Source organism: Ochotona curzoniae, unplaced genomic scaffold (genome assembly GCF_017591425.1).
Source record: "Ochotona curzoniae isolate NIBS_2020 unplaced genomic scaffold, NIBS_Ocur_1.0 scaffold_274, whole genome shotgun sequence".
Taxonomy (NCBI): Eukaryota; Metazoa; Chordata; class Mammalia; order Lagomorpha; family Ochotonidae; genus Ochotona; species Ochotona curzoniae.
Window position 1 is genome coordinate 5407250 of NW_024467101.1, and position 24605 is coordinate 5431854.

At 51.9% G+C, this 24605-nt stretch overlaps 1 protein-coding gene and 1 gene segment (V, D, J or C); both read left to right on the plus strand.

The window, feature by feature from the left end:
• Positions 1-2443: 2443 nt before the first annotated feature.
• Positions 2444-2969, plus strand: VPREB1 (V-set pre-B cell surrogate light chain 1). The gene is made up of 2 exons (XM_041003641.1): positions 2444-2489; positions 2578-2969. Exons 1-2 carry the CDS (start codon positions 2444-2446, stop codon positions 2967-2969), a joined length of 438 nt encoding a protein of 145 aa, XP_040859575.1.
• A 780-nt stretch (positions 2970-3749) lies between these two features.
• LOC121171868 lies at positions 3750-19551 on the plus strand. The segment is given in 3 exon segments: positions 3750-3773; positions 18060-18105; positions 19232-19551. Coding segments are annotated over 3 exon segments (390 nt in total).
• The last annotated feature ends 5054 nt before the right edge of the window (positions 19552-24605 follow it).

Below are 24605 nucleotides of genomic sequence, written 5' to 3' on the forward strand. Positions count from 1 at the left end.
TCAACAAGGATGCTGGTTTGGATGTGAAGCAGTTGGTACACCGACCGGTGCCCATATGGGATGCTAGCATTACAGCATTTACCTGCTCTGCCATTGTGCCGGGCCCCCAGGGGGGCTTAACGCTTCATGGAAGAGAAGATTTTATTTAGCTGTTGCACGAGAGAGAGAGAGAGAGAGAGAGAGAGAGAGAGCGCTTCACATCACAAGGTCGGAGTGTCTTGGACTGCTAGTTCCATTTTGGACTTCATAGCAAGGAGGCCCACAAGTGGCACATGGGTTTGTTTTGCAAGCAGGAAGTCTCAGTTATCCAAACCACAAACGCCTTCCTCTGTACGTCGTCTCCGGGGGGATAAACATTGACAGTTTCAGCTAACCAAGAAGGTGTAGTTGGAGCATCTGTGTTTAAGACCTCATCAAAAGGGTGTGTATTTGACCTTGCCCCAGACAAGCTAGAGAGGTGCCCTTGACTCTTGGGGGTGAGCAGGGGGTGGACAGTGGATCTTACGTCAGTCCTATGTGGGAAGGACAGTTCGCGGAGGGAAGCTGTTTTGAGGAGCTTGGGGTGCTGGTGGTTGAGGGTTGGAGTAAGAGAGGTATGAGAGAAAAAAGGACGGGGGTGCAAGGAGCGCAGATGGAGTTCCGTGCTATTATCAGGCTGCGGTTAACAGGGCTGGATACCTCAGGGACTGCTGGTACCTCGTTGTCTGGGGACACACACACGGTGCCCACAAACCTATCAAATATCAGCGCTCTGAGAGTTTCCCATAAAAATGCATGCATCTTAAAAAAAAAAAAAGATAGTAGACAAGGTCCCGGTGCGATAGCCTAGTGGCTAAAGTCCTCGCTGTGCATGTGCCAGGATCCCATATGGGTGCCGGTTCTAATCCTGACGGCCTCACTTCCCATCCAGCTCCCTTATTGTGGCCTGGGGAAGTAGTTGAGGACGGCCCAAGGCCATGGGATCCTGCACCTACGTCGGAGACCTGGAAGAAGCTCCTGGCTCTTGGCTTTTGATCGGTTCAGCTTTGGCCGTTGTGACCACTTGGGGAGTAAATTACTGGACATAAGATCTTCTTCTCTGTATATCTGACTTTCCAATAAATAAATAAAACTTAAAAAAAGAATAGTAGACAAATTCAGTAAAGTTGGAGAGTATAAGGTCAAAATACGAAGAACAATCATATTTATAAACCAACGAATTATCCAAAAAGGAAATGAAGAAAATCTGATTCACTGAATTCACTCAGTAGCACCAAAAAGGATAAAATTCTGAAGAATATGGGCCCGGCGCGGTGGCGCAAGTGGTTAAAGGTCCTCGCCTTGCACGCCCGGGATCCCATATGGGCGCCGGTTCTAATCCCGGCAGCCCTGCTTCCCTTCCAGCTCCCTGCCTGTGGCCTGGGAAAGCAGTCGAGGACAGCCCAAGGCTTTGGGAACCTGCACCCGCGTGGGAGACCCGGAAGAGGCTCCTGGCTTCGGATCGGCATAGTATCGGCCCGTTGCGCTCACTTGGGGAGTGAATCATCGGACGGAAGACCTTCCTCTCTGTCTCTCCTCTCTGTATATCTGCCTTTCCAATGAAAAAATAATAAAAATAAATCTTTAAAAAAAAAAAATTCTGAAGAATAAACTAACAAAAGTGAAGAGCTGCACACCGACAGCTGCTGAATGTCAACCGAAAAACGTCTGAGTAGACAGAAAAGAACCTTGTGACCCCATGGCCGAAAAATTACTAAGACGGAGGCAGGCCCAGTGGCTTAGGGGGCTAATCCTCCACCTGCAGCACTGGCATCCCATATAGGCACCAATGTGTACCTGGCGGTGCCCTACTAACGCACCTGGGAAAGCAGCAAGGATGGCTCAAGTCCTTGGGCCCCTGCACCCATGTGGGAGACCCAGAAGCAACTCCTGGCTTCAGATCAGCTCATCTCCAGCCATTTAGACCATTTGGGGAGTGAAACAGTGGATGGAAGATCTTTTTCATTCTCCGTCTCTCCCTCTGTAACTTTCAAAAATCAATATAAAGTTTTAAAAAGGTAAAAAAAAAAAAAAAAGATGGCAGGGTGGAAGAAGGCACAGACATTAGGTGTGTATGAAGCAGGCCTTCTCTGCCATTGAACTATGGATAGGAAAGTTATTTCTGTGGGGTTCAGCTCCCTCGGGGTGGGGACGAATTGCACTCACTCCCAAGAGGGATCTGAGCCCACCCTCCAGCCTGCCCTCCTGGCCCCCAGCCCGAGAGCTTCCTCCAGCAGGTGCTTCCTCCCCAAAGGCACCTCGGGAACTGTTCCTACAACCACAGCTGCTAAGCCAAGGAAGCCTGGGATGGCGGCCACCAGGAATGGGGCGTGCCCAATGGGGCGTGCCCCTCAGAGCAGGGAGGAGGATGCTGGCTTGGCCAGGAGACGTGGCTGCAGGACATCGCACTCTGCAGGTCGCCACCATGTCCTGGACTCCGATCTTGCTCCTGCTGCTTGCCCACTGCACCGGTGAGGGAACTCTTAGAACCCAAGACCCCCCTTTGCCTCCTTTGTCTTGGTCTGGCCCTTCCCCCACCGTGCCTCTTTGCCCCCCTAGGTGGTGATCCCCAGCCGGCACTGCACCAGCCGCCCGCCGTGTCCTCGGCCCTGGGCACCACGGTCCGCCTCTCCTGCACTCTGAGCCGTGACCACAGTGTGGCCCTTCACAGCATCTACTGGTACCAGCAGAAGCCAGGCCACCCGCCTCGATTCCTGCTGAAGCACTTCACGAACACCAATCAGGAACGCGGCCCCCAGGTGCCCCCTCGCTTCTCAGGCTCTAAGGATTTGGACAGCAACAGGGGCTACCTGACCATCTCTGACCTGCGGCCCGAGGATGAGGCCGTGTACTTCTGCGCAGTGGGAAGCCTTGAGACTGAGATGGAGAGGCGGGAGGAAGAGCAGCCTGCTGCCTCTGGGTCCTGGGCCCCCTGGGACAGCTCGCCTTGACGCAGTCCCTGCAGGGGTTTGGCACACACTTGGCTTGGAAAGGAGGAGGTGGCAGACGCCTGGGATGGGGGATATTGCTCAGCTTCTCCTCTGGTCTCCCCACCCCACCCCCATCATGTTGGAGACAGGGTTCAGGATTAAAGCTGCCATATCTTACAAAGTTATCTGTGATGTGGGTTTGTGTGTGTATGTTTCCTTCTGGAAATACCCCAAAGAGTACATATTTATTCATTTCTTTTTTTAAGATTTATTTTTTTATTTTTGTTTTTATTGCAAAGTCAGATACAGAGAGGACGAGAGACAGAGAGGAAGATCTTCCATCCACTAAGTCACTCCCCAAGTGACCGCAATGGCCGAAGCTGAGCCAATCCGAAGCCAGGAGATTCTTCTAGTTCTCCCACGCAGGTGCGGGGTCCCAAGGCTTTGGGCCGTCCTCGACTGCTTTCCCAGGCCACAAGCAGGGAACTGAATGGGAAGCAGGGCTGCTGGGATTAGAACTGGTGCCCCTATTGGATCCCGGCAGTGTAAGGTGAGGACTTTAGCTGTTAGGTTATCGTGCCGGGCCCAATATGTTTCTGACTTCACTGTAGATATTCAGTTTTCAAGTCCTGGCTGCAAAAAATCCACAGTTGGTCTGTGAACCGGTCGGGTGCCTGCATGGCTTCACACAGGCAGGTAGAGTTGGGCTGAGATCCAGAACTCCTGGGCCTTGACTGGCCATGCCCCACTCTGGAGAATCCTCCCAGGTCCCGCCGCTAGGCTTCCGCCTCCTCCGGGTACATGGTGGTGATGGTGGTGGTGGTGGTAGGGTGGCAGTTTATCAAGATCCCCCTCAACTCCTCCTGCAACCCCAAAACTGGGGCATGATGTTTGTTGGTATGCCTGAGAAGTCCCCAAAGGGCTCCCCATTTCCAACCCTCCCTGGTTGCCACAGGAGATAGACAGGAGTCAATGTCAGCTGGTTCCCACGCGCAGTGGTCTGCCAGCCTCTGCTGGGGCTCTGTGCTTTCATATACTCAAATGCCCATGATTCTTGCTGCCTTTCCCTCCCCTCCCCCTCACCCTTTCATCCTTTGCCCTTCCAGGACTCTGTGCTAGGAAGGGAAGAAATCAAGGAAGCATGCTGTCCAGTGGACAGCTCCACTCTCTTTTCCAGCCCACCCTGCTGGCTCCATGGAGGGTAGCACCTAGGATCGGTGGCTTTTTTTTTTTTTTTTTTCCTTTTGGGTTTGAGTCACATCTCACCTCAGCCAACATCTGACCTCTGGCTGCAGCCTGTCTCCCTGCAGGCCTCAAGGGCACAGCTTCTCAATCCAGCCTTACCTGTGTGCCACCTCTCTGATGCCCATCCACCCGCCAAAGACGCTCTAAGTGGCTATAAAGCGTGTCTATTTCCCTTGACCTTGCAGTCATGTCAGAGGTCAAGTTCTGCGTGTAGGGCTGTAAGCAGTGCCTCAGGTCATGGGTAGGTAAGGGGTGAGCTATGCCCACCAGCTAACAGGCAGGGGCACAGGGGCAATTGCCCATACTGTGTCACAGCGGCTGTGGGAGTGGTCTAATGCTGCCAATGGCATCTGGGCTAATGCGACTTCTAGCTGGAGAATGCCCACATCGGTGCCATCCTGCCAGCCCTGGACTGCACTTTCATGCCCCTTACCCCTCAGCCAGCCAGCCTATGGGTGAGCCCGCACTGGTGATGTGAGAGCTGAAGTGTGAAGTGTCCTCTCCTTGGCGAAGGCTTTGGACATGTGGGTGACCACCCGACCAGGGCTAATCTATTTTGAAGCAAAACTATGGACACGTGTATGCTAGCCAGCACCTGCTTCCTCAGGAATAAGGCCTGTGGGTGGGTCCTGCTGAGGTCTGAAAGCCACTTGGACATCCTTTAACCTCAGTGTGTAGTATGTGACAGCCAGACAAGCAGAGATGCCCTAGGGAAGTGGCCAGGGGTCTCCCCCTGTGGACACATCCTGGCGGCTTTCGCCCCGGCCAAGGCTTGGCTCTTCATCACAAGGATATTCTGTTGGGTTACAGGTGGCTGTGTGCACTGTGGCTTTGGGCCCCACATTCAGGTTGATGACCTTGAGGGCAGCAAGGTGCTGCCAGCCATGTGGCAGCCTGGCATGGAGTTGGGAACTTCTGCCCTCCTGCCTCTGACATGTGTAGAGCAAGCATGATACGGGGCACACTGGATTTGAAGAATAACCTTAACTTTCAAAATAAGTGATCTGATGGCTGTGTCTCATCTAAATGATATTTAAATCTTCGGATTTCAGACTGAAATTTGAGAATTTAGGGGATGCTTCCTCCACACGGTAGCTGGCCATGGTTGTTCTGGATGCTGGGAGTAAGGACCCAGGAGATGCTCTCCCAAAGGATCCCCTGGGACAGGCACCCCTCAGCTCTGTTACTGAGCCCAGAGACAGGTCTTTAAAAACTTATGTGGAAAGAGGCTCTGCTCCTTCCCCAGGCTCTGCAGTCACAGACGTCAAGGGACACATGTGGTTCTTGAATTCAAGATAGAGACAAGTGGCTCAGGCCAAGTTGGCAAGTTACTACAGCAAGACAACTGCAAATAGCTGGCATCCAAACAAAATGCGATGAAGATCACCGGGTGGAGGGGAGTATGGGTAAAGCAATGTATGCCCGGGTGGCCTGGAAATGGCCTCTAGTGGTGATGGCCTGAGTAGTCAGACCCCTGCTGCCCACATGGGAATTCTGATTGGGTTTCCAGCTCCTGGCTTTGGCCCCTGACCGGCTGGCTCCATTCCCTTCTGAATCAGTGGGCAGTTTGTGCTCTCTTTTACTCCCTCTCTCTCTCTCTCTTCACTCTGCCTTCCAGGTAAGTAACTTTTATTGGCAAAACATTTACGTGTAACCTACATACCCCCTCCATACACTTCCTGCTCATAGCTAATACAGTGTAACAGGTGCTGTGGATGTACTGGACATACTACGTTGTCTAGGGATTGATGACAAGTAAGCAAAATGGCTCTCAGATTCAATGCTGCACAGAGGCGGCCACGGACACTTCACTGCAAAGCACACAGCACCTACAGGTGGCTGAATCCCCAGATACGGACATCCCATATGCAGAAGTTCAACCACATGTATTTAGTGCCTTCTCGCACAACAGACTAGACAAGGAGCAGTGGGGGGAAATGATTGAAGAGGAGACAGAATAAAGAGGAAACAGTGAGGTGGAAAATTATTAATCAAATCATGTTTGTTCCATTATATGGAGATAATCTAAAAGAACACTCAATGCAGAGGTTATCTGGTTGCACAAAAAAGCAAGAGCCAACTATATGGCAACTACCAATCACCCCAAGTTAAATACAGAGACAAAAGTAGGGTTAAAATGAAAAGATGGGAAAAGACATTCAACATGAATGTTATAGTGCTAAAGAGTTGCAGTTGGGCAGCAGTGTGGGCAGTGGTTCACAGCCTGGTATCACTATTGATGCCACATTGTGTCCTGGCTGCTCCACTTGTTTTATTACTATTTTATTTTATTTTGATAATCTTTACATAGTTGATTAGGGCACCAAGGGTCGAGGGCTACAGGAAAGTGGGTAAGACCATTGTTTCCACATTCTTTCTCTCGCTTTTTAAAAAAATTTTCTGGGGCCCGGCGCGGTGGCGCAAGTGGTTAAAGGTCCTCACCTTGCACGCCCGGGATCCCATATGGGCACCGGTTCTAATCCCGGCAGCCCCGCTTCCCTTCCAGCTCCCTGCCTGTGGCCTGGGAAAGCAGTGGAGGACGGCCCAAAGCTTTGGGACCCTGCACCCGTGTGGGAGACCCGGAAGAGGCTCCTGGCTTTGGATCGGCATAGTATCGGCCCGTTGTGCTCACTTGGGGAGTGAATCATCGGACGGAAGGTCTTCCTCTCTGTCTCTTCTCTCTGTATATACACCTTTCCAATGAAAAAATAATAAAAATAAATCTTTAAAAAAAATTTTCTGTTTCTGGGGTAAGGAGGGAGATAAAGGGAGAAGCCCACCCAACCTCCCGCCCATCCCATCCCATGTCCCTGATGTGGGGAATGCTCCAAGGGCACTGCTCAAGCAGTTTTGATAGTTCAACACTTCTAAATTGCTGCCAATCTCGCCATTCCAAGGATGATTAAAACTCTCCAGAATCCATTGGCTGACATAGTCCACTTTAGAGTCTCCATTTGCCCAGATTTTCACTGCCAACACATGGCTGGGGTAGATGATTGATTTTTCTGTCCTCCATCCTCTGCTGTGGTACCAGGTGTCCTCTGCAGGTTCCGACAGACTGCCATATCCTCCAGCGCACCTGGAGATGCTGTCCACTGCTCTGTCTGAGCCTCTGAGGAGGCTCAGCTTTGATACATGCACTTCATGGTCAGACCATGGAAGCTACACTTCTCTTCATGGTTGGAGTTGTGACATCAGCAGTTCAGCTGGAGGAATCCCCAAGGAAACTTCATCAAGGTGATCCTAGACCTGATTCTTGTGTGGGCATGCCAGTATAGCGACCGGCAAAGTCCGTTGCCTCAGTCAGCTTATGCATGTGCTGGTGGTTGCAATTGCTGGGTCAGTTCTGTCTCCAGCCCTGTCTTCCACATAACCAATGGGTGTTGGAGAACAGCCTGATACTGTCCACCACATACTTGGCCTCACATAAACCAGTGAGAGCTGCAGTCTAGTTGGAGTGATTCACAAAAACCCCCACTAGGCCCACCCCTGCCCTGGTTTCCATGCTTGCCAGCATGTACAGCAGACTGGTCCAGTCTGTCCCACATCCCATTCAGTGCTCATACATGTCAATGGACATTGAAGTCTAGTTCAACCCAAGCAGCCCTACTATTCGGCCCGCACACATGACGGTGGGTGCCGTTCTATCTAGCCATGTCTGCCCCAATCTTGGTTTTCATGCTCTTCAGTGGGAGTGGCAACCCAAGAGGGAGGTGCCCACCATTTCCCTACTGTGCCCACTCCCACTCCTGTGGCTGCTCCACTTCTGACCCAGCTCCCTTTCAATGTGCCTGGGAATACAGCAGAAGATGGCTTGGATCCCTGCACCCAGGTGGAGATCCACAAAGAGCTCCTGGCTCCTGGCTTTGGACTAGCTCAGCCCCAGCCCTTTGAGCCATTTGGAGAGTGAACCAGCAGATGGAAGATCTCTGTCTCTCACTCACTTTCTCTGTAACTCTGCCTTTCCACCAGTAAGTAAATAAATCTTAAAATGTTTTTCTTACTTTTATTGAAGTTTTATATTTATTATATTTGTATTAGCATTGTAAATAAGATGTTAATATATAGAACAGCATCTGGCCCATGTCTCGACCCTCCCCGCCCTAACTGGTAGTAGTCAGATTAGCTCAACTCCGGCTGTTGAGGCCATTTGGGGAATAAACCAGCAGCTGGAAGATCTTCCTCGCTCTTCTTCTCTATTCAATAAATTCAATAACAATAATAAATCTTTTTTTAAAAAAGTCTTAGATTTCAGGGCATTTTGGATTTCAAATTCTTGTACCAGACACTTGACCTGAATTTTCATTTAATTCATTATGTTTGGTAGTTCATCTGTCATCTATTCCTCTACAATGTCTTTGTGATTTTTCTTTTTTTTGCAGCGATACAGCTGATTCTCTTCATCCTTTTTGTATCTACTACAGGTTTCTATTTGTGGTTACCTCAAACCTTGCTTAGAACATATTGTTAAAACAACCTATTTTGAGCTGATAACAACCTCAAACTCAGAGAAAAAGTAAAAATTCACCACTCTTCCCCACATGTTATGTTACTGGTGTTGGAACTTATTTATTTTTAGACTGTTTCCATTAAACAGTTTTTCCGTATAGTTGGTCTTTTTTTTTCTCTCTCTCTTTCTTAAATAAAGGCTGATCTATTTTAAAAGCAGAGTGATGCACACAGAGTGAGATCTGCCACCTGCTAGCTTACTCCCCAGATAGGCACAACACCTGGAACTGGAACAGTAGGCAGGAATTCCAACCTGGTTTCCCACCTGGGTGGCAGGGACTCGAGTACCTGGGCCGTTAGTTGCTGCCTCCCAGGTGTATCAGCAGGGAGCTGAATCAGGAGCAGAGTAAATGGGGCCTGAAGCAGCACTGCAATATGGGATGTAGGTGCCACAAGCAGAGGTTTAGCTTGCTGTTCCACAACACTGAACTCTCTGATTATAGTGATTCTTAGAGAGAGAGAAAGAGAGAAGAGAGAGAAAGCTTTCACATACTGGCCTATTCCTTAAATGTCAGCAAAACTACAGTTGGACCAGACTAAAGGCAATAGCCAGGAACTCACTCTGGGTCTCCCAGATGGGTGGCAGCGACCCAAGTACTTGAGCTGTTTTCTGTCTGTTGCGTCCCAGGGTGCACATTAGCAAGAAGCCAGATTAGAAGTGTAGCTCACACTTGATATCAGGCACTCTGCTATGAGAGCTTCTTAACCACTGTGCCAAAGGATCACCCCCTCCTTTTTCTTCAGTCTAATACTCTCAACTGAGCTATTTCAGCTTGTTCACCCCCTCCTCTAAAAAAAAAATCATACCCCCCGTATATATATTAGATTGTAAAAATTGACTGGTATGATCTGAGAGACAACCAGACATGTGGTTGTCTTTGCTATCATACTGTATCATTTTGAATGGTATCTCCAAACCTAATGTATAAACCATCGCTCAAAAAGTAAACGGAGTCTATTTAAGGCACGACAAAGGAAAGATAACTTCAAAATGTTCACAGAACTGATAGAATTTCATGTCACAATTATTTGAGTAAATCTGTCCATTATAGATTTCAGCCAGAATTCAGCCCTCAGTGCCTCACAGAACAATGTGCTGCTCTTCAAGGGAGACAAAGCAAATACCAAAGACGATCATTCTGTCAATGCTTGGGGCACATTATCGGGAGCTGTAGAGACTACACAATCCAACTTATATATATGTTGTTTTCATCTCCTTGAAAGGCAGAATGAGAGAGAGAGAGAGACACTGTGAGAAGGGTATCTTCCATCTACGGGTTCACTCTCCAACTGCATGGATCAGCCAAAACTGGAACGCAGTCTGGGTCTCACTTGAGTGTCAGGGACCAAACACTTAAGCCACCCTCTGCTGGGTCCCAAGTGGCAACAGCCTAAAGCTGGATCAGAAGTGAAATAGAGGGAGCTGTTGTGGGGTAAGTGGGTAAAAGCCACCTGCAAAGCTGGGATCCCATATGGATCCCTGCTGTTGTACTTCTGGTGCAGCTTCCAGCTAACATGCATAGGAAAGAAGGGAAGATGGTCTAAGGACTTGGGCCTCTGTACTCATGTGGAAGACCTGGAAGAAGCTCCTGATTTTAATCTGTCCCAGCCCTGGCCCTTGTGGCCATTTAGAAAGTGACCTCTGTATGTTTTCTCACTCTCTCTAACTCCACTTTTCATATGATTAAGCTAAACCTGAAAAAAAAAAAGTAGTGAGGATTTGAACTGGACAACCCAAGGTGGCAGGTGTTTGGTAGCTTTGTGGTGGCTGGTTGTTTCCTTATAGCAGTCTGAATACTCCACCTCCCTCCTGAGCTCAAATGGTTGTGTGGAGAAATCCAATGACCCATCCAGTCTTGTGGACATCCCCTTTTATGGGATAATGGCAGAGGAGAAACTAAAACTGGGTTGACTTGGGTTGGGTTTGCATTTTTTTCAGAGGTCAACAGAGAGGAAAAGAAGGTTCCAGAAAACGTGAAGAATGATGTCCATAGTGAGGGGCATACTGTCTGCACCCAGAAGGTGGTGTTGGCAGCAGCCATGGCAAACACTGGCCTCACTGGGCCAGCAGCAGGAAGCAGCTGCCGGAGCAATATCCTGGTGCCAGGTGTAGCCGTTGGCTCCATCACTGGTCCCTGAGGAGGAACGTGCAGCCCAACCCTCCCTGGGACCAGCAGGAGGTTGTCTTCAGGGACCCAGTGGTGATCCCCGGGGGCAGGTCCACATATCATTTTCTGTCTTCTCTCTAAGACTTGGGCTGTCTTTGGTAGGTAAAACCATGGCTTCTTGGACTCTGTGGGCCGTGACTGTCACAACTTCAGCATAGATTCAAGTCCCCAAGACACAAGGAGACCAATGTCAGGGGCAGGAGCAGGGGAGGAATGATTTCTGTGGACTTCCACAGACCAGGCCACCACACTTGCAGGTAGGTGAGGGAGCTCAGACCAGATGGTTCAGAGGGGAGAAACTGGAGGGCATGTCTGGGTCAGGCCAAAGCAGCTGCCCACTAGGGAGAACTGGGCTGGGCTAAATGCCATCACCTGCCCCCTCTGGTGCATATAAAAGCTGGGACTGTGGGGTATGCCTGATTGGACTAGGCCATAGTAACCACCTGCAAGTGTTAAAACAGGGAATGGGCCATGTCAGACTGGGCTGCAGCACCCACCAGAACATGAGAGAACCAGATATGGGGGTAGATTATTTAAGGGGCTGTGGGCTTGCCTCTGTGGGTCTGTAGCACCCACTGCAGGGGAACTTGGGGAACTTCCCTACTAAGTTGTAGTTCCTATTGGTAAGCATGAGAGCTGGAGCTACGGGAAGGCCAGGCCAGGCTGGGCTATTGCATCTGTCAGCATAAGCATGAATCAGATCTGGAGGCCAGCTGGGCTGGGGCAGTTCACAGCACGACCAAGAGCCAGGATGGAATACAGGCCAGGCTGGGCTGGATTGCAATACCCACAACGTCACATGAGGGTTTGGGTTGGGTTAGGCTAGGCTACCAATGAAAGCTAGGGTTGAGGGTGTGCCAGAATGGGCCAGGCTGTAGCACCGCTGGTGAATGTTAAGACAAGGGGTGGGCCGTCTCAGACCAGGCCACAACACCTACTGGCATGTACAAGATCTAGGGCTAGGAGTGGGCCTAATAGGAGAACTTCAGGGATTAGCTTGCTGGCTTACTGCTTCCATTGGTAGAGTAAGATCTGGGACTGGGCATGGGCCAGTCTTAGGGCAAGCCAGGCTGGGCTAGGCTGCTGTACCCACTAGTAAACACAAGAGCCAGAATGGGTGCAAGCCTGCTGGGCTAGACCACAGCACCCGCTGGCAAGTGCCAGGGCTGGGTGTGAATCATGCCAGGCTGGACTACAGTACCTCATGGAAGGCCCAAGATTCAGGGCTGAGAGCGGGGCTGGTAGGTGAACACAACTCCCAGCCACCTCCTTGTCCAGAGTCTCTCTCTCTCTCTGGACAACTGCAGCCTCATTCCACAAAGCATCATCACTGCTCCCCTTCTCTGCGATGCTGGCTGCAACCAGCAGAGATGGGTTTACTACCACCACAACCCCAGCTCCAACACAAATGTGCAAAGTGGGCACTTGAGGTATCATCGAGGGACGAATTCATGTCCTGATGGCAAGCTGTTTCTCCTAAGCTCCACCAATCATGTGTGCCAGCTGGCACCAAGTCGTCTGGAGGACCCTAACACACACAGCACTTTCCAGTTTAAGAAACCCTGTCAATGGCCACACTGGAGGCTGCAAGGGGGTACGGGGAGAGTTGTTGTTCAGTGGACCCGTGGTTTGAGTTTTGTAAGAAGAACAAGTTCTGGAGGAGGGACGGCGGTAACGTGCATGATTAAAAGACGTGGTCAAGGGCCCGGCGCGGTGGCGCAAGTGGTTAAAGGTCCTCGCCTTGCACGCCCGGGATCCCATATGGGCGCCGGTTCTAATCCCGGCAGCCCCGCTTCCCTTCCAGCTCCCTGCCTGTGGCCTGGGAAAGCAGTGGAGGACGGCCCAAAGCTTTGGGAACCTGCACCCGTGTGGGAGACCCGGAAGAGGCTCCTGGCTTCGGATCAGCATAGTATCGGCCCGTTGCGCTCACTTGGGGAGTGAATCATCGGACGGAAGATCTTCCTCTCTGTCTCTCCTCTCTGTATATCCGCCTTTCCAATGAAAAAAATAATAAAAATAAATCTTAAAAAAAAAAAAAGACGTGGTCAAGATGGAGATTTTACGCTACCTGCATTGGATCACAAACGGAAAAAGACAAGAATCCCCTTTCACATTCATTGTCTCCCAACACCTGACCATGGTACCTGGGAAGTAAGCAGAAAGGAGGAGGGGCACTCCCAGCATCACCCATCCAGGAGAGGATGGGGAGCCTGCAGTCCCATGTGACCTGAGGTGTTGCTTCTGCCAGCACTTTCCAGGAGCTGAGCCCTTGGCCAACTCCCCCTCCAGCCCCATGCAGGTACCAGGCCCCTCCTTACTGCCTCCTGACCACCAGGGCCAAGTGGCTTCTAGGGCAGGAAGAGGGCCAAGATGCATGACTCTGTGGTGTCATGGGGGGTGACACCGATCTGTGGTGATGACTACTGCACAGTTAAAAACGCTGCAGAGTAATAACAGGAACTTACATTCGAGGGCTTCTGCATGTCAGTCCCCTCAATCAAATCCCCCCACAATGTATGCATCACCTTGTACACTGTGAGTGCATCATCTAAATGTGTGAGTTGCACCTTAATATGAGGGTGGGAGAATTGATAAAGATATGTGGTATGTGGTGTGTGTGTGTGTGTGAGAGAGAGAGAGAGAAAGAGAGAGAGAGAGAGGAGACAGAACTGTGTATGGTGCCTTAAACACTGTTCTTATCTTTGAAGTGCAAGTCTTGGACTGCAGCAAGTAGCTTTCTTATTAAACCTGTCCACCCTCACTCCATGGCCAGCTGCCCTGAACCCCTAAGAAGCTCCTATTCCACAGCTGAACCCGCTCTCCAGGGCCCCTGTGGCCCAAGGTCATGCTCCAAAACCCAGGGTGCCCTTGGGGATTGGCGAAGGTGAAGAAGGCAGGTCATGTGTGCCAGGCCCTTGGCTGGCTGGGAGACGGTTAAGCTGGAGGGTCCTGACCACAGCATGGCAGTTGGCAGATGTTTCTCTGTGAGACAGCCCTGGGGAGTGGAGGGGGACAGCCTGGATTCAGAGCTGGCCCGAGGGGAGGACAAGGCCTCTTGACTGACTGGTACTGGGGCAGCTGAACAAGAGGGAAGGCACCCTCTAGGCATCTCATACTTCAAGTCCAGACAGAGGCATCTTTGACCTTGAGGGTGGATGAAACCTAGGGGTGATCAGGTGGGGCCTGGGCCTGGCCCCAGGCTGCACTGGGTTCTGCTGCTGCTGCTAGAGCTGGTGGCAGGTACCCAGGACCTGTTGAGCCCAGACGCAGCACCGCGGAGCAAGTCCCTGGGACCCAGAGCACCTGCAGGAAGCAGCCACTTCAGCCCACAGAGCCCGTGGCACAGGTAAGGGGCAAGGTGGGGGAGGGGTTAATTGGGTCCTTGCGGGTGGAGCCCAGGAGTGGACAGAAGGGTGAGAAAGATCCTCCCCAGAGGAGGGGCTGGGCAGACTTGTCTATCACAGATACATCTGCATTCATTTTATTGTTAGTATTCCTTACGCTCAAGTATTAGTTCTCTTGAGTCCTAAGTTTTGGGGCCCACAAGAGCTATCACCTCACTGATCTCCCCCTCAGTCCTCTGGGCAGGTGTGGAAGTCTGCAGCAGGAGCTGGCCTCTTACCTCCAGCTGCAGATGGAACCCCTCTTCCTTCTGTCACTCCCTGGCTGCCTCCTGGCCGTCACTCTTATCAGGCAGAAATCACTTGGCCTGGCTCAGCTGATATTCTATGGCTGCCCTCCTTGGGGTCCCTGGGTCCTCAGACCCACAGTCAAGGACCATCTGTCAGGGTCGCCCCAGGCACAGGTCCCCCCACCCAGGAGACCAAGCCTATGCGGATGCAGGCATCTGCAAGGGAAGTGCCCAGGTGGAGTCTGGACAGGGAGCCGGACACGGTGCACTATGGCCAGCCTCCCTCCTTTTTGCTTGGTGTGAAATCCCTGGATGAAGCTCAGAGCCTCTAGGCCTGCTTATGATCCTAGCGGCACCGACCACGCACAGCTCTTAGCGGGTGCTGGGCTCTGAGTGCCCTGCAAAGCAGTTCCTGCTCTCTCCCCATTTCATAGACAGGAATGAAGGCCCAGAGGGGTGAGGAGACCTGCCCAGGGTAACACAGCACAAGGTTCCTAGGCAGTCTCGCGACTGTGAGAGAACCCAGTGACCCCAGCAGTAGGTCCTGTATCTTTAAACAAGAGAAGGAAGCCGGGGGCAGGCTCCCTCTCCTCCACGGACATGCACTCAGAGACTTGTCCAAACAGGTGTACTGGGTCACTTCCCAATTGCCCAAAATGGCCAAGCTCGCCGAAAGCCAAAACCAATAAGGGACTCCATCCAGGTGTCTCCCACTGCTGCCTCTTAGGGTCTCTGCATCAGCAGGAAGCTGGGGGTGGGAGCTTGCAGAGGTGAGGGGCGGGAGGTGGATCAAACACTTAACCACCAGGCTAAGCACTCATCTGGAGCCTGTGCCTTTTTACACCCCGGAAAGCAATGTACAAGAATTTGAATTGCTCTGCTTCCTTTCCAACACTTGTTTAAAAAAAAAATATCTGAGGGTCTGACATGGTGGCACAGCAAGTTAAACTGCTGCTTGGGATGCCCACATCTTACCCCCAAGTGCTGGCTGCTCTGCTTCTCATCTAGCTTTCTGCTCATGCATTCTGGGAGTCAGCAGATGGCAGCTTTAAGGCGTTGGGCCCCTTGCCACCCATGTGGGAGATCCAGGTGTGGCTCCGGGCTCCTGGCCCAGGCCTGGCTTTGTGGGAATTGGGGGGAAAGCACCAGAGGATGGAGGATCTCTCTCCTCACTCTGCCTTTCAAAGTAGATGACAACGAACAATGAAAAAATGTTGGTGATAAAAACTCATATAAAAATAGTTGGGTCCCTGCTACCCAACTGAGCTCCAAGCTCCTGGCTTTGGCCTGGCCCAGACCTGGATACTGTGGGACTTGGGGAGCAAAGAAATTGAGACAAGCAGAAAGAGACAATTATTGTATGTTACTTAAACAGACAGGTACAGACCCAGGAAATAAAGTAGAGGTGACCAGGGCCAGAGGAATATTTGAAAGGCTGAGCTACAGAGTGGGAGGGGTGCACGGAAGAGACAGAGATCTTTCATCTGCTGATTCATTCTCCAAAAGGTTGTAACAGTTGGGGGCTAGGCCAGGCTAAAGTGAGGAGCCAGGAGCTTCATTTGGGTCTCCCACATAGATGCAGAGACCCACGAACTTGGGCTATCTTCTGTTGCTTTCCCAAGTGCGTTAGCAGGCAGCTGCATTGGAAGTGGAGCGGCCGGGACATGAACCAGCATCCTGAGGGGATAGCAGTGCTGCAGAGGGCATCTGTACCCATTATGCCACAGTGCTGGCCCTAAAATCCACCTTTTTAAAAATGCATTAATTTTCAATGGAAAGTCAGATATACAGAGAGGAGGAGAGACAGAGAAGATCTTCCATCTGATGATTCAATCCCCAAATGGATGCAATGGCTGGAGCTGTGCCAATCCGAAGCCAGGATCCAGGAACTTCTTCCAGGATTCCCACGCGGGTGCAGGATCCAAAGGCTTTGGGCCGTCCTCGACTGCTTTCCCAGGCCACAGGCAGGGAGCTGGATGGGAAGCAGGGCTGCCAGGGTTAGAACTGGCGCCCATATGGGATCCTGGTGTGTGTAAGGCGAGGACTTTAGCCACTAGGCTACCCTGGGCCCCTAAAATACACTTTTACACTGTTTAGTTTTGCTATTATATAAACTTTAAAACTGTAAAGTTTTTTTTTTTTAAGTCAAAGAAAAATGTTCCCTTTTCCATTATAAAAGCAGCCACCACTCATTTGGCTCACCTCTTAAGGCAGGACACAATGGATCTGACCCTGACAGGGCACCCGTACCCAGTAGGCACTAACATGCCATGTTCTTGTTTGAAGCAGTACAGGTAGCGCCCCGGGGCTTCTTGTGGTTTAGGGACAACAGAAGGTACTTCTGCTTTTTCTCAGTGATTTTGAGCCTGTTTTAAAGGACTGAGGAATGTTTAGAGACAACATCAGGATGCAGACACGGTTCCACCCTGGAGGTGATGTCATTCAGGCGAAAGTAACCCCAGCTCCCCACCGCCAAAGGGAGTGCACTCAGAGGCAGGCACAAAGACTGGGCCAGGGCAGATGGCTAGAGCATCCAGCTGCAGGGGTTGGGGGACAGTCAGTAGTTTTGGTGGGGTCCAGGAGAGGGCTTACAACTGGGAGAGGTCTCGCCATATGGGCAGCAGCGGGAGTGCACAGCATGGGCAGGTGGCAAAGTAGGAGGACTCAGAGGGAGGGCATAGGTCAGGAGAGGAGGGCATGGGCCAGGGAGAAAGGGAAGCCAGGGAAGGAGAAAAGTGAGCGGTGTCAGAGACCAAGGCAAAGAGAGGTGCTAGAAAGACATGGACGCCATGTTGCACCCTGAAGAGACAATCAGGAACGGCAGGAACTAGGGAGGAACCTCAGACTTGACCCTGATGAGGGCCTTGTTGACCTTGACTAATTTCAGAAAGAAACAGGGATGAGAGTCAGAGGGACCTTGTCGTGTCCCCAGAATCACCAGCCAATGCCTGGCGTAGACAGCGTGGATACAGAGATGTACAGACAGATGGAGGAACAGGTAGATGAACAAATGGACGGATGCACACACAGACAGATGACGTGAGAATGCATGCGCACGCTGATGGACAGGGCAAGCAGACACTGGAAAGAATAGTCAGGCAAGGCTGCATGAACTAGGCGGGGCTGATCTGCACCTCCAGGAGACAACACAAAAGCAAAGACATGCACAAGCACTCTGAGTCAGGCATGGCTCAGCATCCTTTGGTCCACAGACATCAGCCTGGCTGGACCTTGCAAGAGAAAGAAAAGACTTGCAGACCCTAAAAGAAAGCCACATCACTCAAGGATTGGCTGAGCTCCTGCTGTGCACATCGGGGCAGCCAATACTAACAGCCTGGGGTGGGCGGAGGACACACTTGGTTACGCCAAGACTGAGCAACACCTGTCTTAGACAGGGGTACAGGCCCCTGGGAGCCAGCTGCCCACCTGTCCTGTGTTGAGGATGCAACCCTGCCTGCTGAGCCTATACTTGTAACACCCCACAGATCACCGCTCCAGCCTGGCCCCCGGGACGCAGGCCCCAGGTGTTGGCCTCACGGGTTTTGGTCTGACTCTCAGTCACACTGGTATATCTTCAGCAGCGGGACCAGACTCACCGTCACAGGTAAGTGGCTCTTTCCACACTCCTGCCACCCTACTTCCTGCCTCTGCAAAGCCCATTTTCTTGCTCTGGTGCTCTCTGCCCACCCTAGCTTTAGGGACCAGTCCCTTACTTTTCTCCATGGGTTCTGGGGTAGGCAGGTGGTCTCAGGGGAGCCCACAGGAAGGGCCCCACAGTGGGAGCCTTCCTAGTCCGACAGCCGGACACAACTGGGTCCAAGGATAATTGAAGGACAAGGGCTCCTTCCCTCTTTCAGGGCTGGTCCCTGCAAGGAGGCAGAGGCCAGTTCTGGTGAGGGGCTCCGGGAGGCTTTAGGGATGGTTCCTGTGGCTCCAGGTCTGGGTTGAAGGCCTGAGGATCATCCAGGCTGGGAGAGCTACCCAGAAGGCCGGGGGCCGCGGCTGGGCTGTGATCCCAGCCTGTCGGAGCACAGGTTCCCCAAGAACAAGGGAGGATGGAGAAGGCTCCGACTGGTGCTAGCCTGTGCTAGGCTCTGCTGGACCATGAAGATACTGGGACACAGAGGGACAGGTCAGAGTGGCAAGGTGACCAGAGCCCACTGTGACTACAGTCAGAAAGGGCTGGTCCTGGGCCAGGGCTCCTGCTGTACCCAAAGGGTATGTTAGACTCAGGGCCCTGGAAGCCGGAGCAGAGAGCGGTTCAGAGAACCTCTGGCTGCTGGGTGAAAATGAGAGGCTGATGGTAAGGCCGTGGATCACTGTGCCCCTAGTCTGGGGGGAGCAGTCCCAAGAGCCAGGGCAAAGGGTCCCATGGGGACAGGGCGATGGCAGATCCAGTCCATGTCTGGGCGATGTCCACTCCTCACAGGGACGAAGGGAGGAAGGCTCTGGGCTGGAGCTGGAGATCAGGGCCACGTTCTAAACTCAGCCTCCGGGGGGCCAGAGGAGCGAGATCGCCCTGGTGACAAAGGGGAAACTGAGGCTGCAGAGGGGGAGGGCTGGGTCAGCTTATCCGAGAGGAGACTTGGAGGGTGCAAGACCCCAGGGGAAAGAGGAAGAGGAGGGTCCCAGGGTCGGGGGACAGACAGCCACAGTGTGAACAGGACCGGGGGCAGTGAGCTCCCCAGGGCACAACTCGCTTCTGCTCTCACATCCTTCTGTCCCTGCAGGTCAGCCAGTGGTGGCCCCCACGGTCACTTTGTTCCCGCCCTCCCCCGAGGAACTCAAGGGCAGCAGGGCCACCCTGGTGTGTCTCATCAACGACTTCTACCCGGGTGAAGTGACAGTGACCTGGAAGGCAGATGGCACCACTGTCACCCAGGGTGTGGACACCACCAAGCCCTTAAAACACAGCAACCACAAGTACACGGCCAGCAGCTTCCTTAGCCTGTCACATAGACAGTGGACACTGCACAGTCGCTTCACCTGCCAGGTCACACACAAGGGGAAAACCGTGGAGAAGAGCGTGGCCCCTGCACACTGTCTGTAGGGCCCCATCTTCACCCAGTTCTGGGGGATGAAGGGATGCAGGACCCCAGGAAAAGGTCTTGCCTCCTGACCCCTTCTCCCTGCATCCAATAAACTCTCACGAAACAGCCTCATTGTCAACCACATCTCCTGTTCACTTTCTCTTATTTCCAATCTGCAGCCCTCCTGGGGTCCTCTGCCTGGGGGACTGCCTGGCACCCAGTGAGGGGGTACCCCAAGGGCAAAGGCTCATCGTCTCACTGGGGTCTCCCACAGGAAACAGACTAAGCATGTGCAGTCTGGCCACTGACGTCAGGGCCTCCACCCTACCTTTTCTCCATTCCTCCTCCCAGCACAGTGCCCCCACCGCCACCACCCCAGAATAGAGGCATCCTTACCCCAGACCTGCCCTGGATGAGACCTCCCACCCCTGTCCCAGCTCTTCTTCCTCTGGCCGGCTCAGTTCCTGCCTGCCCTCCTCCCTGGCCTGGCTTGCTCATGATCTGGACAGGCCTCATGGCCCAGGAAGCTGCCCAGCTGCGGGCTTCACAGGAGATTTTCAGTTCGGGGACCACCTTGTGTCTTCACTCCAGAACAGGCTCAGAGGTATAAGAGGGACGAACACAAAAGATGGAAACACGTGTCTCACAAAATGTCCTGCCAGGGAGGAGGCACCTGAAGGGCCTGGCCTGACTCGGGCACCAGTTCCGGAAGTAGATGGTAGAGCTTCCGGAGAACCGGGTCAGGATCTCCAGGCTTTGTGGGGGACATGTCCAGGATCCTCCTCCTCCAGTGAGAACTGGCAGTGTCAGGGAGGCTGTGCCGTGAGATGTGCACGAGGTGGGCTGGGCCTTTAGGTGCTGGGTGCTGCTCTAGGACTGGGTGAATGAGGGCACTGCCAGCAGCTGTGTTCACCTGAGCTGCAGTGGAAACCACTGATTTAACAATAAACCCAAACAGCTCCTACTACTTACATGTATTAGCAAGGAAAATGTCCACAATGTAGATAAAATTAAATCTAGGTATTCTATTTCATCATACAGCATTATATATTCTGTTATATTAACATGCCATTTTGTGTAGTTTGGATACATCCAAGACATTTTCTTAGTATGTTTTATCTATACTGACACAAGTACTATAACCCTATATTATCTACATAATTGTGTATAAAGCAGTCACTTTATTTCTTTGTTTGAAAGGTAGGTTTACAGAGAGAAGGAGACACACAGACACAGAGGGATTTTCCATCTGCTGGTTTACAACAAATGGCCCCACTGGCCAGAGCTAGACTGATCCGAATTCAGGAGCCAGGAACTTCTTCCTGGGCTCCCAAGAAGGTGCAGAGTCCCAAGGACTCTGAAGGGCCATACGAAGCAAGCTGGATGGGAAGTGGAGCAGCTAAGACTAGAACTGGTGCCCACATGTAATGCTGGCGCTGCAGGGTGGAGGATCAGCCTATTGAGCCACCATGCCAGTCCCAAGACTTCACTCTTTTTTTTTTTTTAAGATTTATTTTTATGAGAAACTCAGATTTACAGAGAAACAGAGAGAAAGATCTTCCAACCACTGATTCACTCCCCAAGGGGCTGCAACTGCCGGCTCTGCGCCGATCTGAAGCCAGGAGCTTCTTCCAGATCTCTCATGTGGGTGCAGGGCCCCAGGGCTTTGGGCTAGTCTTTACTGCTTTCCCAGGCCACAAGCAGGGAGCTGGATGGGAAGTGGGACAGCCAGAACTCGAACCTGTGACCATATGGGATCCTGGCTCATGCAAGGCAAGAATTTTAGCCGCTAGGCTACTGTGCTGGGCCCACCAAGACTTCACTCTTGATCTTTGGCTGTGCTAGATATAAATACTTCATACTTTAGAGGATAAAACTCTGATTTAACATCCAGACACTTTTGATATCCGAATCTCCCACTGTTATTCACTCTGAACTAACCCAGGAAACGAATCCTCCCTCCCTGGCTTTAGTGACAGATTGAATACGTTCAGGGAGACCAGTGAGCAGCACATTTGCTCAGGAATCACGCTGCCAGGGTCTAAAGCAAGAGAAGGAAATGACCTGAGCTGTGTCCACCATTCTTTAATGAGACAGATTTCTTATCTTGCTTCTATGGCTAATCAATGATTAGGAAGAATGAAGGTTACTGTTGGCGTGTTCTGTTCAACAATTAAAAGTAACATAGTTGGAGTGAAAAGAAGATTTTTAAAAGAAATTCAGAAAGAAAAACGCCCAGTCCAATTTTCTTTTTAAAAAAGTGAACAACTTGAGCCGTCCGTGGGTTTGCATCACCTTCACGCACAGCGGTGGTGGGAAAGGCATAAGGCACAGCCGCCTGCCTCTGAGGGCAGCGGAGCCACGCAGAGACCCGCCTGCTCTGTCTGTGCCGACGGCTGTGTGCGGGCACGCAGATGCAACCACATGTAATCAAACACATAATGCAGCCACACACCCACATGCAACTGCACACCCACACACCCACAGGCACTCACACACCCACAGGCACCAACATACCCACACACCCGCAGACACCCACACACCCACAAACACCCACACACCCACAGGCACCAACATACCCACACACCCGCAGACACCCACACACCCACAAGCACCCACACACCCGCAGGCACCCGCACACAAACAGGCACCCACACACCCGCAGGCACTCACACACCCACAGGCACCCACATCAACACAAGGTCACACACCTTCATGTGCCCACAGATGTGTGTCCATCTCCAACCATCAATAGTCACACCTTAGCCATGCCTGCCCCACCCCCATTGTTCATATGGATTATGGACACATATGGCCCAGAGCAAACCATTTCAAAACAGACTCTGGTCATGTCATGCTGAACAGCACACAGCTTGAGGTCCTAGGAAGGGCCTGGCCCTCCTGGAGACACTGTCAGGCTCTGGGCAATACAAGATGGATGGGGAAGAGCAGGGCGTCTAGACCCCAGCAACAAGAAGGTGCAGGGACCCTTCAGAGCCCCCCGGGGTCAGGCTGAGCTGGAACAGCCCCAGCTGACCCCACAGTCTTACATTCTTGCCTTGAGCTTTTCCTGACCCGACCCTTCCCAATCCCCACAACTTCCTCCCGAAAGTCCTCCTTCCAGTGTGGGAATCTTTCATGGGAGAATTGCCACTGGAGCCCTCAGAAAGCCCTGGGCTCTCACAGAAGCTTCTGAGGGTCTGGGCTGAGCCATCTAGAGTCAGGTAGGGAGGCAACTGGGGAGTGGGAGCCGGAGGGGTCACAGCACTTCTTTCCGTGGAAAGCATTTGTTGGAGGGACACAGACAGACAGGCAGAGAGAGCTCCCACCTGCTGGTCTGCTTGCTTGCTTGCTGCAGGCCGACAGTGAGAGGGAGAGGGCTGGGCTGAAGCAGGGACTTGGGGACTCAAGCCAGGTCGTGTGTCGGGGGTGGGGGGCACACATTTATTTCAGCCATTAACCATTCAGGGTGTATATTAGCAGGAAGCGCAAGCCAACAGGTGTTTCTGGGACTGGGACCCAGGGATCCCAGTTTGGGACACGAGGCTACAGGACCTTGTACTTCTGCTGGCCAGGCACATTCCTAGATTGTTAGCACTTCTCTTACACATGGCACAGTGAAGGAAGCCAGTTCCTGTGATGAGACTGGCACAGGTCGGGACACAGAGAGTAGAGGGGCTGGACTTAGCCCCAAGCTATCTTGCTGCACAGCTGGCAGATCTGAAACTAGGCCACGTGTTCTGCTTGGATATCTTAAACCCTCACAGGCCTACAGGGTGGTAGGACAATAAGTCCTGACTTTGGCCAACAACTGGGGAAATGACTCAACATCTCATTGGCCACGCACCAGACAACCAGAACCGGGAGGCCCTGACTCCGAGCCGCATGGGGCATTTCCTAAGGAGGAGTGGTGGCTGGGCCATGCCGTGGCTCCGGCTCTCATCTCACACCTCCCTGCTGGAGACCTCATGCGGCCACACACCCCGCTCTGTCGATGCCATAGCACTGGAAGCCAGGTTCCTTTACTGCCCAGATGGAATCACCTGTTTTCTCCATGCTTCCAACTAGCCCCCCATCCTCTGCTTTGTGTACAATAATAGTACAGAAAGAGCAATAAAGATACATTCTTTCTCATGTGTATTTCAAATGCATTATCTGCAGACAACACATGTTGAGAGACAATCATTCATTCACTGATTTGAAACAATCTGACCTTTTCCTCCTTACAAATCACCTCAACATACAGTTTGATATTTCGCAGTACTGTCCCTGCAATTACAAAGTTGAATCACAACCGGACCACTATCGTTAACACTTTTTCTTTGTTATTGAGGGAACACAGTTAACATGAATGCCACCATCATGACAGCATGATTAAAAAGTTACAGTGACTGAAGCAAAGACATAGCACACTAAGCCTCTGGCTGTGGTGCAGGCATTCCGTATAGGCACCATGCAGTCCTGGCTGTTCCACTTCTAATCTAGCTCCACGTGGGATACACGGAGGAAGCTCCTGGCTCGAGACTGGTCCAGTGCTGGCCAATGCGGCCAGGTGGGCAGTGAAACACAAGGCTGAAGGTCTCTCTCCTCCTCTCTCTGTAGCTCTGCCTTTCCAATAAAATTATCTTTAAAAACAAAGTTACAGAAAGCTGTTCAACAGATATCTAGAATGCTCCTTTCTTGTGTAAATGAAGCTTTATTCTGGAGGAACACCAAGTCTCCATTTCCACCCCCAGCCCCAATCAGGCCCCTGCTTATTCTGTTTCTATGAGACTACTGGATGAAATATCTCACGCATGTCTAACGGGCATCACAGGACCCTGGCCAATGTCACTTAGCATGACCCAGCAGTCCCACTTTTGGATACATGTTAAGAAGAACTGAACTTGGGGTGGAAAGATCTATGCACTTCCATGGTCACTGCAGCATCATCCACAACACCTGAGGCACGGAAACAACCCCACACCCACTGATGGATGAAGGAACAGGCACTGCAGTGCAGGGATCCAAGGAACACCAGCTTCCCTTCAGTGAGCAACAAATCTTGCCCCTCCCCCAACACAAGACACACCCG